Source organism: Hipposideros armiger, unplaced genomic scaffold (genome assembly GCF_001890085.2).
Source record: "Hipposideros armiger isolate ML-2016 unplaced genomic scaffold, ASM189008v1 scaffold_283, whole genome shotgun sequence".
Classification (NCBI taxonomy): Eukaryota; Metazoa; Chordata; class Mammalia; order Chiroptera; family Hipposideridae; genus Hipposideros; species Hipposideros armiger.
The window spans coordinates 518,616-532,699 of record NW_017731633.1 but is presented as its reverse complement, the minus strand read 5'-3'; the positions used below and the strand labels follow the sequence as shown (position 1 = coordinate 532,699).

Sequence of the window (14,084 nt, the reverse complement as noted above, 5' to 3'; positions counted from 1 at the left end):
ACTCAAACATACAGCAACTGATCAGGCAAGGGGCGGGAACCCTGCTAGTCCCCTGTGCCCCCCGGCATGAGATCCCCCCAGCCTCAGGTTGCTTATCTCATCATGGGGCTCCACCCTTACCTGGAATCCTGGGGCCAATGTCACTTGGATCACAGTATTTTGAATTTTGGAAAGTGTGCATACCACATATTACATGACACCCCCAGTGAGGTTTCTGGGGGGGCTCCCTGTAGTGGGCTGAATAATGACCCCCCCCTAAGATGTCCATGTCCTAATCCTTGGAACTTGTGAATAAGTGACCTTTTGAGGCAAAAGGGACTCTGCAGATGTGATTAAGTTAAAGATCTTGAGATGGGAGAGTGGCAGAGATGATCCTGGATTATCTGGGTGACCCCACTTAATCACCAGGGTCCTTAGAAGAGGAGGCAGGAGGGTCAGAGTCAGAAGATGCTACACTGCTGGCTTTGAAGATGGAGGAAGGGGCTATGAGCCAAGGAATGCAGGCAGACCTGGAAACTGAAAAGGCAGAGGACAATTCTGCCCTAGAGCCTCCAGAAGGAACACAGTCCTTAGGACACTTTGATTCTAGCCCAGTGAGACTCATTGTGGACTTGTGACCTCCAGAACTGTGAGAGAGTACATGCGTGCTGTGTTAAGCCACTAAATTGGTATTTTGTTAGCAAGAAGCAACAGGAAATTAACCCACTCCTACCCTCACCTCATAATACAACACTTGAATGTTTCTTGGGTGAACGTTAATGCTAAGAAGGATTCACGAAGACTCCGGATAGCCTCCTAGCGGTTCAGAGCTGGCTGTGGCTGTGCACATGGGCGTTCTGTTCCCTTTTGGAGCTCTCTGAGGAACAGCAGTAGGCCTGGGGTGGCAGGCACATCCGAAGCCCCTGCTGTGTCCTGGGCCCACCCCATGCTAAGCCCTGTGTATGGAGTCAATCCTTGGTCCACAGTGACCCCGTGAAGGCAGTTCTGTTCAGAGCTGGGGAAGCTGAGGTCCAGAGAGGTTAACTTGCCCACGCCACACAGCTGGACAGTGTCCCAGTGGGGCTTAGCACCCCAGAGCCCCCATACCTTTCCGGAGGAATGCACCATGGCGCTGGTCCAGCAGGCTGAGGGGCAACAGTGTGAAGTTGGACATGGTGTTGGCCTTCATGGCACTGAAGGCCGAGTGCGCCACGACGGAGCTCAGTGCCTCCTCGCTCAGCTGCCGGCCCAGGAATTGGCAGACACGCTGCACGGAGCCATGGAGGTCCTGGGGGCAGGGAAGAAGGGGTCAGGGGACCAAACGGAGGGAGGGAACCCCAGGTGAGGAAGGAGCACCAGACCTAGCGTTTGGATGTCTGAGTCCAAACCCAGACCTATCTCTTCAGTGTCCCAGGACAAGAGTCCCAACCCCCAGGCCTGGCCTTCAAGGACAGATGTGGACACCTTTCCAGCTGCTCCCCACCCTCTCCTTCCAGGTCTCACCGCCCCCTACATTTTCCTCCCTGCAGGCCGTGGCACGGGGCTACCAGGGAAGCCCTGTGCCACCCTGCACCATCTGGCAAACTTCCCCATCCAGATGCAGCGCAAGTATCTTCTCCTTCATGATAATGATGGTTGAAGTCATTGTGGATTGAGCACCTACTGTACACCAAGTTCTGGTCCAAGCCCCTCATGTATACCTGTGCTGATCCTGTCAATAGCCTTGCAGAGGCAACCACCTGAAGCTAGGAGAGTTAGCATGGAGCAGATTCTCCCTCTGAGCCTCCAAGACAGAACTAACCCTGACAACTCCTAGATTCCAGAGTTCTGGCCTCCAGAACTGTGAGAGAATAAACTTTTTTTTTTAAGCCAACCCCCCCCCAAAAAAATGCCTTGTATTATAGAAAGGTGTCAGTACCCCAATCAGTAAATGGAGGCGCGGAAAGGGGGAAGATACTTGTCCAGAGTCACACAGCCAGGGAGGAGCGCAGATTTTGGTCCCAAAAGCCTGCAATCCTGCTCTCTCTTGCTGCCATCTCTGATCTGCACCCGGGACAATCAGCCTTCTGGTCAGCTCCACAAACCCCAAAGCCCCTTTTTCCAGGTCATTCCTGGTTTCATAACCATCCATCCCTTGATCCTCTTGAACCACTGATGTGTCCCAGAAATTCTAACATGTTGGCAGTTCCTCACACCCAGGGGCAGCCCAAAAGCTCTGTCAGGCTGCATGGCCCAGTTTCTGGTTTGAAGAATAAAGCTGGATGGAAAAGCACAGGGAGGGGTAATGCCGAAATCTTTTCTGGATCTTTCCATCAAAAGAACTTTACCAGGATCAAACAAACAAACAAACAACCCACAGGGCCCACAATGAAAAGCTGTGTCTTCAGACAAGTTATCGACTCTATATTATAAATCACCAGTTTCCTCCTCTTAAAATGGGGATAACAATACTGGGGTGAACCATATAAGATTACCATAAGTCAGCAATTTCATGTGGTTCAATCTCATATGTCGCTTCCCCATCAGTACTTTGTGGGGATTAAGTGAAATAATCCAAGTGCAACATTTGGTACATGGCATTTGCCATTATTGTTATTACTAATTAGATAGGCCCCCCAGTCAGAACCTAATCACTCTTACTTTACACACTATATTAACATTTTGGTATCTCACCTTGTCAGGTGGTTACAATATGCCAGTGCCAGGTATTGTGGTCCTCACAACAGCCCCGTGAGCTGGCATTTTTCACCCATTTTAAGGATGAGACCTCTGAGGCTCTGAGAGATTTTAAGAGGATTTTAACTGCTTTGTTGGACACCAGAATCCAGGCTGTTTTTACTACAAAAAAGTACCAATAGAAAGGAGAATACAGGGCCGGCCGAGTGGCGCATTGGTTAAGAGCTGGCTTGGAATGCCAGCTCTGACCAGCAGAGCCCCGGTTCGGATCCCACATGGGGGCCAGTGACACTGCCCTCTACAGCTAAGATGCTGAACAACAGCTCGATCTGGAGCTGGGCTGCTGTGAGTCCCTGGGGATGGCATAGGCTGCAGCCCCTGCTGCAGGGGGCTGCCAGAAGCTACCGTGTGTGGCTGGCAGCCAGCGTGAGTGGCCGGCAGCTGGTGTGAGCTGCCACCCAGAGGCCGGCGACCAATCTGCCTCACCCGGGAAGAGTGCAACGATGGTGCCAACATGGGCCAGTGAAGCAACGTCCTCCACAACTAGACTGAAGAACAAAACGACAGCAACTTGTCTGTTCCCCTTCCCCCAATTTCCCAGTGCTGTTCCCATCCCCCCAATTCCCCAATAAAATCTTTAAAAAAAAATAAAAGAAAGGAGAATACAAAAAATGTATAAAGTGTACACACAGGAAGCAAACATGTCTGGGGCCATTGGTGATGGGACACATATTGGGAGCCTCCCAGGCTCCCGGACTCTCAGAACAGATCTTTGCTAAGAACCAAGAATGGTTGGGCACATTCACTGTGGATTGTTCCAGCTAGAAGCCCAACATCCTCCTTGAAGCCAGGTAAAGCCATAGGCATTCTGCACAGTCCTTTTTTCCAGGAAGACCTCCCTGATTGCCCCAGCCAGAAGGTATCGCCTAGATTACACTGAGGGGTTTGGACAGGATCCCAGTCTAACTCCAGGTTGTTACTTCCGCTACTTTCCTCTGCCTTTCAGGCTACAACCATCATTGAGGCTCACTTCCCATGTGCCACAGTTTCACATGACCTTATCGATCTTATCATCTCCCCTGCTCAGAGCCCACCTATGGCTCCCACCTACTCAGAGAAAAGCCAAAGTCCTCACCATCTGGCCTCATTTCCCACCCTCACCCCCACTCACTGAGCTCTGGCCATCAGGCCTCTTTCCAATCCTTGGAATACACCAAGCACACTCTCACCCCAGGGCTTTTGCACTTGCTGGTCCCTCTGCCAGGGACATTTCCCCCAGATATCTATCTCTGTGGCTCCCCCTCCTCCTTCAGTTCTTCACTTGAGGGTTATCTTCTCCTGGAGGCCTCCCCCAACCACTCTACTTAAAACCATGTGTGTGGACACATTCCTTATCCTCCTTTCTCGCTGGCCATTTCTCCTTAGCTCTTCTCCCCAGTTGCCATCTATTTTATTTATTTGCCCATTGTCCCTCTCCCACTCAGGGACCCTGTTTTGTTCACCGCTGTTGCCCCAGCACCTGGTTGGGCAGCAGAGCAAGCCTTAGTGGAAGGGAAATAGGGATCATGAGGAGGGGAGTAGTGGGGGGCTGCTGGGCCAAGGTTTGTGTGTGGCTTAATCACCTCCTGCAGCTCCTCGTAGGTGATAAACAGGAAGTTCTCTTTGCCCTGCATCCGAATCCAGCCTTTAATGTGGTCGAACCAGGAGCCGAACTGCACTGCGGGAGGAGGGGCGGAGAGGTGAGGGCCAGGCAGCAAGGCTCAGAGGGATCTAACTAGTCCCACATGGTCCTAGGTCTGGCCCCTCTGAGCTGGATGCCTTCCCACCCGCCCTGTCCCCCACATCTAGTGTCCCATGTCCCTCTGTCTCTTTGCCCTTTCTGCATTTATTTCTCCATTTCTCCCTTTTTGTTTCTCTCTCAGTGTCTCTGTATCTATGTGTCTGCCTATCTGTCTGTCTCTGGCTTACTCTGTGTCTCTCAGTCTTTCTCTGGTTCTTTCTCCCCTTTTCTGCATCTCTTATTGCGTTTTGGTTTCTCTCTCAGCCTTTTGGTCTCCCTCTCTCCCTCTGTCTCTCACTCTCTGTTTCTCTTGGTTCCCCCCTCTGGCTCCATCAATCTTTATAACACCCTGTAACTCTGCCTCTCTCTCTCTCTCCTTTCTCATCCCTCCTCTGTCACTCTTCCAGGCTGGGTCCACTAGGGGCTCCCCCGACCCCACTTTGCCCCAGTCCTCACCTTCGCCTTTGAGGAAGTTCTGCAGGAACTGGTCAGGCGTGCCAGGGTCCTTCAACTGTCCGGCGATCTTGGAGTAATGATAGAGTGAGACTGCCACATCCCGGGGGTTCCGGCCCATGTAGATCACCTGTGCATGAGTGTTGAGGAGAGGGGAGAAGGGTCAGATACGGCTGGACTCTGGCCCAGGAAGGCCTTGAGCCCCCATCTCTTCTGACCCTGCAGCAGGAAGGACTCAAGATAGACTTCTCAGAGGACTTCCCAGCTGATAGTAGCTCAGATCATTTCACCTCATCCCAGAAGACAAGGAGAACTCCCTCCAACCTCATTCTAGGTGGAGAGGGGAGCTGTTTCTGGATCAGGTGAAGAGACGGTTTGGCTTCAGGGAATAAAGAGTGGAGGAGAAAAGCATGGGGTTCAGGATGGAGGAGATCAGGATGAGAAGTGTTGACCAAAAGAGGAGAAGCCTTCCTATTTCCAGAGCCAAGGCCCCAGCCTCATCCTTTCCTGCGTGGACCCTCACCCCAGCCTCCCAACTTCCATACGGCTCCAGAGGGTCTTTCTACACACAGGGCTGACCCAGTCCTCCTTGGCTGTCCAGCACCCTTGGATAGAGTCCCAGCTCCTGGGCCTGGCATTAGAGGCCCCAATTACCTGGCTCCAATCTGTCTACCAGGTTTATATTCTACAATCAACCCCCTACCCCCAGTCCCATCAAGTATGTCCTTCCCTGGCAACCATCTCCTTCCCCAAGACCAAGGTCAACTATATGGTGGTCAGCCATGTCTACGTGGCCTACCTCCAATAAAAACCCTAGACACCAAGGCTCAGGTGAGCATCCCTGGTGGGTGATACTCTGTGCTTGTTGTCACACATCTTTGCTGGGAGGATTAAGTTCTATCCATGAGACTCCACTGGGAGAGACAATGGAAGCTGGTGCTTGGTCTCTCCTTGCCCTACGTGCCTCTTCCACTTGGCAGATTTTAATCTGTTTCCTTTCCATGTAACAAACTGTAACTGTGAGTTGAACTGTTTTGCTGAGTTCTGAGTCCTTCCAGTGAATCATGGAGCCTTAGGGTGGTCTTGGAAACTCCTGGATTGCAGTCCCTATGTTGTCTCTATCTACACTTAACCTCCTTGGTGATCCTACCAGTCTCCTGGTTTGAATTATCTATCTATCTAGCAACAAATTGCAAATATATATGTCCAGCCCAGTTCTCTCCTGTCAAATCCAGATTCGTCTATCTCACTGCCCACTGGCAACCTCCACCTGGATGTCGATGGGCCACAGCAGAGCTCTCCATCTTCCCCCTCAAACCTCTCCTCCCTGTCCTCCCCATCTCAGTCAACGACAGCCCCATCCTCCCACTTCCTGAAGCCAAACACCCTGGAGACACCCTTGACTCATCTGGTTCTCTCACACCCACATCCAATCTGTCAGCACAACCTCCTGGTTCCACCTTCAAAATACACCCCAAACCCAGCCCACCTCCACGGCCACCACCCAGGTCTCCTCCACCAGCACCCTCCCAGGCGCCTCCTAGCTGCTTCTGCCCTCGCCGCGACGAGCTGTTCCCCACCTCGCCACCAGAGGGCGGCTGTGAAAACCTAAGCTGGCTCCCGTCTCTGTCTAGAGCCCTCCCCTGGCTCTGTCCTGCTCAGAGTACAAGCCAAACCCCCGCCACAGCCAATACAGCCCTGCATATTTTGATCCCTGTTACCTCCCTGACCTCATCTCCACTCCTCTGCCCCTCTCTCACTTGATTTTGGCCACACAGGCCTCCTTGCTGGTCCTCAAGCACATCACACCCACCCCAGGGCCTTTGCATTTGCTCTTCCCTCTGCCTGTAATTTTCTCCCCCTGGAGACCCCCAGACATCCCCCTGACTCCTTCCCTCACCTCCCAGGTCTTTCCTCAAACGGAACTTTCACACTGGGGCCTGCCTTGACTACCCTATTTATATTGCAACCCCCACCCCAACTCTAACTTCCACTCTCTCTTTCTGGATGTGAATCATCACCTTGTTAGTATTAAATCTTTTCCTTATTTATTCCATCTATTCACTGCCTGTACTCCTTTAGAATGTGGGCTTACATTGTGTTTATTTACTGCTGTTTTAGATCAGAGCCAGGACATAGTAGTTGCTCGAAAAATATGTGCTGAATGCATTTGTTAGTTATGCCCTCTCTCCTTTCCTCCCACCCCACCCCTCCCTACTCCTGCACCTTGGCCTTGGAGTTGAAGAAGGCCTTCGTGAAGAGCTGGATGGGGAGGTGGGAACTCATGAGGCGGGGGCTGGGCTGGTCAGAGAGGCTGAAGGCACCCATGATGGTCTCACACCAGGGCGCCCGGTTCCAGATGGGCACTGAGCGGATCCAGGAGGGGTCCCCATCCTTTAGGATTAAGCTGAGGATCTCAATCATCCAGTTAGTGCCTGGTGGGAGAAATGGGGCAAATTAATTGGAGGTGGGGAGAGGTAAAGAGGGGGTTATCATCAGATTTATAATGGCTGCGTTTACTTCACAATTGGCTATATATTTTATTGCATGGACTCTTCACAAATAGTGGGAAAGGTGGGGTTGGTTGTCTTTATTTTCAGAGCAGGAAACTAAGGCTCAAAGAAACAAGGTCACTAGCCCAGGTGGCAAAGCTAGGAAGCAGCACGTGGCAGAGACTGACTAGCTGTCTGCCAACCCCATTTCATTTTCCTACCGGGAATATAATGGGACTACATTTTCTGGCCTCTCTGGAAGCTGTGTGGGGGCCATATGACTGAGTTCTGGCAAAGGAAGTGCAGGTGGCAGTGCTAGGTGCAGCCATTTCCAGGCCTGGCCCATAAACTCCTCCCACGTGAACCCTACTTTCTTGACCCCCTCTCTGCTGGCTGGATGCAGAGAAGCCAATGGAAATGGGGCTCCGGGGGATGGCAGAGCCACAAGATCGCAGGATCAGGGCTGCCTGAGACTGCTGGATTTCCCCCACTTCCCTCCAACCATCCTGCACTGCTTGGAGTTTTCAGGATGACAAATAAACTTCAGTTGGGTCTCAGCTTCTGAGATTCTAAGGCTTATTTATCAGGGCAGAAGCACTCCGCTAATATATATGGTAAGCGTCTGGACTTAAAATCTCATTGCTTTTCGCCACCCCTTCTTGGGAGTAACCTCCTGATTTTATGGAGAGCCACAAACAACATGTAGAAGGAAGGGATCTCATCAGTGACCCAGTCAGTTCACAGGTCCCGATTCCAGGAGACTGGAAGGAAGTCAGGCAAGTCAGATGAGAAATAATAACAATGTTAACGGTCACCTATTATTAGTATTATATTGCCTTGGATTATAACAGTCACCCTGTGCCAGTTCTCGGCGTATTGTCTCTTGGCCCCGGCTCCACATTTCGTTTCCCGGTTCTGTGATAACTGGAGCTGGATGAACTCACAAATTTCTCTTTTGCCAGCTAGCTCAATGACAAACTCTGTCAGTAGAGGGCGCTGGAGGAACCCTACAGGAGGATGCGGTTTCTGTTCCCGGTTCTCAAGGGCTCCTCTCATCCTGCTTCTGTGATGGACAGCGGCCCCAGTGCGATAGACACCAGTGCCATTTACTCCCCTCACCACCCCCAGCAAATTTCCTTGGGTGCTCCGCTTCAGCCCTAGAGGGAGTGGCTGCTCCCAGTATTGGCTCTTCCTGTATCTGTTGGGGTTCTCTTTACCCCTTGGTAGTTTAGTCCTGTTACTGGTTAATAATTATTTGTTTGTGGGTGTGTGGTAAAATATACAGAATAGAAAATTTACCAATTTAATCATTTTTAAGTGTACAGTTCAGTGACATTAAGTACATTCACATTATGCAAACATCACCACCGTCCATCTCCAAAGCTGTTTCACACACAGCCTGCTGTTTGGGGGCAGATTTGTACAGCTCTGATGGAGGGAAATTTGGCTATATCCATCAAAATTGCAAATGCACAGACCCTTTGACCAAGCGTTTCCATACCTAGGAGTTTATCCTACATAATTAATAAATATGTGTGCAAATGCATATGTGTGTAAATGATACATGTATAGGATGGGGCATTGTACCTAGAGTTTACATCGTGCATAAAAGCAAAGGGCTGGAAACTAATAGTAAATACTAATCAGTAAGGAACTGATTAAGATAAACCTTGAAAACATTATGCTGAGTGAAAGAAGCCAGTCACAAAAGGCCATGTGTTGTGTGATTCCTTTACATGAAATGTTCAGAATAAGCAGATCTATAGAGACAGGAAATAGATTGATAGTTGGCAGGAGCTTGGGGACCCGAATGTGGGGATTGGGAGGTAAAGGCTAAGGGGTACAGGGTTTCTTGCTGGGGTGATGAAAATATTCTAAAATTGATTGTGGTGATGGTTGTACAACTATGAATATACTATAGCCATAAAATTGTACACTTTAATATGGATGAATTGTATGGTATATGAATTATATCTCAAAGCTGTTACCAAAAAACCCCTCATAGAACTCCATGATGAAAAGAGTGAATGTCAGGGCCAGCCGAGTGGCTCATTGGTTAAGAGCTGGTTTGGGATGCCAGCTCTGAGCATCAGGGCCCCAGTTTGGATCCCACATGAGGGCCAGTGATGCTCTGCCCTCTACATCTAAGATGGTGAACAACAGCTCAACCTGGAGCTGGGCTGCCATGAGTCGCCGGCGAAGGCATAGGCTGCAGTGAAGTTGCAGTGGGCTGCCATAAGCTACTGTGTGTGAGCTGCCAAGAGCCACCATGAGCGGCCGTCCAGAAGCCAGCGACTGATCTGCCTCACCCGGGAAGAGCGCAATGATAATACCAACATGGGCCAGTGAAACAATGTCCTCCACAACTAGGCTGAAGAACAAAACGACAGCAACTTGTCTGTTTCCCTCCCCCAATTCCCCAATAAAAATCTTAAAAAAAAAAAAAGAAAAGAGTGAATGTCATATTTTGAAAAAATAAAGAAGTTAATCCCATCATTTTAGAGAAGAAAAGGTTGAAGTCTGTCCCTTCTCTCACTAAAACCCCCCCAAGGGACTTTGAGAAGGAATTACTTTCCTTCTGCCCTCCCTCCTTCTCTCCCTCCCTCCCTCCCTCCTTCCCTCTTCCTCTTCCTCCTTCCCTCTCTCCCTCCCTCGCTTCCTCCTAAAAATATTTATTGAACACTTATGATGTGCCAGGCACTGTTTTAGGCTCAAAGAACACAGCAGTGAACAAACAAACTAAAATATTTGCCTTCATGGAGTTCACGTTCTGGTGGGGAAGCCAGAGAATTAATCAACAAATAAATATATAATATAGTGTTTGGTGGTGATACATGAAAAAAAGGATGAGGTTAGTCAAGGGGATAAAGAGGGACAAGATAAGAATGCTATTTTGACCGAGGAGGTCAGGAAAGGCCTCCCTGGGGACATGAGAGCTGACTCAGGGCAGGAGAGGGATCTGGGGGAAGGGTTCTCCTGGGGGAGGGACCTGCCAGTGCAAAGGCCAAGGTCACCCCGGTTCTGGACAGACCCAGTCCCCGCTTTCCTCTTCCCGTTGTCCTCAGTGTGCCCTTATCCTCCTCTATGCCACCCACACCCCCACTCTCCCTAGCACCCGCCTCCCCAGCCCAGCCCAGCAGTTACCTGACTTGGGATAGGTGATGATAAAGATGTCGTCGTCCTGCACCTCGGCGTTCTCCGTGATGCTGATACTCTCAGGTGAGTAGATGCCGACGGGGAAGGGAATGCCTTTGTACCTGAAGTACTCTCCTGACAACTTCTGGCTGTAAGAGGGTGAAGGAAACACCATGAGGACTGGGAGGAGGTGAGGACAGAGGTCACCTAGGAAAGTGGGGGGGCCTGCACTTGAGTGTCCTCCAAGGTCCCAGGAGCCTGCACTGCTTCCAGCTTTACAGCTGAGGCCTCCAGGACACAGGGTGGTGAAAAGTGACAGAGGAATCTCAGGAGAGGAGGGAGGGCAGGAAGGCAGATGGGCTAGGGGCATCCCACTTGCTATTGGGACCCTGGCACAGAACTTTCTCTGTACCTCATTTTTTCATCTGCAAAGTGAGGATGGTTTACTGAAACCCCACATCAACCCTATGAGGTAACAATAATTATTATCCCCATTTTATGAATGAAGAAAGAGAGGCACAGAGAGGTTGAGTGACTTGCCCAAAGCCACCCAGCTGGGGTGACATGGAACACTTCACATCTGCATAGTGGGGCTAAACACTTTCTATATGTTTACTCTTTCCCCTAACTCTCGAGGAAGATGCTAAGTTACCACCCAATTATACCAATGAGGAAACCAAGGCCAAAGAAGTTGGGTGCCCTGCCCACGCGTGCACGGCCACATATCAGCAGAGCCCACATGCTAACCCAGATGTGGAGTCCCCGTGAAGCTAAACTAGTGTTAAGCTTCAAGCCCCTCACTCAAGCTGCTTTTCCAAACCCCCTGCCGTGTCGTCACGTAACCATACATGGAAGTAAAATTGTCAGAAGTGAGATGTTTTCAAAGCAATCCGTTTAATCCTCTGCCTCTTTCTGTTGCAACCTCCTCCAGGATCTCCAGTCTGTGGTGTGGGACAAGGATGGGTATTTTGGGGACCTGGCTGAGGTAAGTTGAATTGGAGACACATTTCATTGGGCATTTGTGGGATATTGATAAAGTTTAAAGTCACGTCTGTGTATGTTACAGCGAGCTGGCTGGGTGCAGGAATTGGGTGTAACAACATGAAAACTTGGGAGACAGAAGTCGTATTACAATATCACCCGTTCAAGAGCACAAGTCACCAAAAGTATATGATGGAGGGGGACATTCAGGTTGGAAGTGTGCAAAGCCAGGGGCTAGTGTGTTATTTTTCTGGAATGTTTAGAGCATTTGTCAGCTTTCAAAATGAAGCAATTATTGTAAAGTCTTTTCTCACTCTAAATGAACATTCCCTCTACCTAAGGTTGTTGCCACCTGTTTTGATTCTTTTTCTGAAGGAGTGCCTCCTCAAAATGATATAAGCTTCAGGCCCCCACAAAACCCAGATCTGCCCAGTCTTAGCCACCATACTGCATCACCTTCCATTTGTATCTCTATAGTACACTTAGGACAATACATTGAACTGGGGAAAAGAATTGTAAGTGGGTTATATCGTCTGTGGATTTCATTTCAAGAGCGTGAAGAGGATGTTTCAAATCTCCTGTTATATAAAGAGGGTTGGTTGGGGTCCGACCGCACAGATGAAACTCAGAAACATAATGCTGAACGAGGGATGAGGGACACGAGTATCCAGATAGTACGATTCCAGTTATAGGAATTGCAAACACAGGAGAAAGTAACCTACGGCGTTAGAACGAGGGATGGCGGTTATCCTTGGGGAGGGAGGGGTTGGGTAAATGAGGGGTAGGGGCAGGTGGGGGCCTGGTTACATGATGTGCCTACTTTGCAAAATTCATTGAGCTCCGTGCAGAGCACCCATGTGAGTTTTACTTTAATAAAACATTCAATAAATAAATGAATAAAACATTAAAGGAAGAAAGAGACTCTTCCACTAAAACCACTGTTTTTAATAAAAAGGAGGTGAGGTATTTGGCCCACTGAGGTTGAAAAACAGCTGATTTACAGAGGCTTTTTCTGATGGCTCTGCTTTGTCTGTCTAGTTGACAGATGAAGAAATTGAGGCCCACTGAAGGCTATGACTTGCCCAGAGAGCTCCCAGAGTCTTTCCTGAAGGCCTTCCCCAGCTTCAGAGATTTTCAAGATGGGGTGTTTCTCCAAGACCTGCCACCAGGATCAGGCTTGGAGCAGAAAAACAAAAGCTAGAGAACTGTGTTCTCTGCCTGGGGTTGCAGGACGGGTCTGCGAGTCCTGGTGAGGCTCAGCCCAGCCAGCCAGGGTTCCCAAAGGGCAGCATCCCTAGGTGAGGTCAGGAAGGGGGCTCCGAGGAAAGCTGGTGTGTGGCCTATGGTCTGCTGGCAAAGGACCCCTCTGTTCCTGCCTGGGGTCAGTTCCCGGGGAGAAAAGGAGGGAGGGAGGGCTGGTCACTTCACAGGGACGGGGGCTTTGCAGGCCCTGCTTCTGAGTAACTAAAGTGGTACAGGTGTGAGCATGAGCACAGCTCTGGAGTTGGACATCTCAGGCACAGAGACTGACTTGGGCACTTTCTAGCCAAACTGAGGCCCAGTGCTTAATCTGTCTCTGCCTCAGTTTCCTCAACGGTAACACGGGAATAGGAGAAGTAGCACAGTAGCTTGGTAACGTCATAGACACTGGAGCCAGAATATGTGGGTTTTAATTCTATGTCCCACCAACTGTGGCTGTGGGCAAGTCACTCAATCTCTCTGTTTTTTCATGCATAAAATGGGGATAATAAAAATAATCGTTACCTCACAGGGTTGTGAGCATAGAAAAAAATGCTTAGAACTGTGCCTGGCACAGAGTAAGCACCCTATAAATGTTTATTAATTTTTTAACAGTAGGGATAATGGGATGGTTTAATGTGTCAATAGCTGTAAAAATGATTGGCTCATTAGTCTGCATTCAATAAACCTGGGCTAAAATTATTATTATACCCAGTAATAGAGGCAATACTGGACATTGTGTGAGCCCAGAGAAGGGGCTGCCTACCACCGCATTTGGCACACAGTAGGTCCTCAGCACATTGTAATTGCTTTATTGTTCAGTGATATCATCAGGTACCCCATAGGTTGAGCATGAGCTGTGGTCTTAGTGATGTCAACGGTTGCTAGGCAGATTTAGCCCAGTGGGTGGGAGCTGTGAGTTCATGTGTTAACCAGGCAGATTAGCCGCTAAGTGCTTAGACATTGGCTCTCTCTGTGCCTCTGGTCTTTGAGCCTCAGTTTCCTTATCTGTCACATGAGGATAATCTTTATCTCAGGGTTTTAATCCTACTTTAGGATTAAAAGAGATAAAATATGTGAAGCGCCAGGCCCCTGATAAATGCTCAGGAAACTGAAGCTCCCATTAGGATCAGCATTAGTTTAGTCTTTGATCTCCAGACAGCTCCTCAGGGAGAAATTTTCTCCCCAGTTTACAGGAGAGGAAAATGGAGACGCCAAGGAAAAGATCTTGGGCTTTTGAAGAGTTCCTGGATCTTCACTGAATGCATAAATGAGAATTTACCATCTCCAAATCAGGGATCTGAACCGCACCCCAGAAGGCCAGGGTGGGATCCACAGTCCTGGGATAT

At 49.6% G+C, this 14,084-nt stretch overlaps 1 protein-coding gene across 1 annotated transcript in view; it reads right to left on the bottom strand.

Annotated features, from left to right (window-relative positions):
- The window catches only part of SULT2B1 (sulfotransferase family 2B member 1), a 29,181-nt gene that overhangs the window by 761 nt on the left and 14,336 nt on the right, over window positions 1–14,084 (bottom strand). The window contains exons 2-6 of the mRNA XM_019658386.1: window positions 10,525–10,664; window positions 7,115–7,323; window positions 4,892–5,018; window positions 4,278–4,372; window positions 1,087–1,267 (exon numbers count right to left, since the gene is read on the bottom strand). Of these exons, the coding sequence (XP_019513931.1) occupies window positions 1,087–1,267; window positions 4,278–4,372; window positions 4,892–5,018; window positions 7,115–7,323; window positions 10,525–10,664 (752 nt within the window). The remainder of the gene's footprint in view (window positions 1–1,086; window positions 1,268–4,277; window positions 4,373–4,891; window positions 5,019–7,114; window positions 7,324–10,524; window positions 10,665–14,084) is intronic.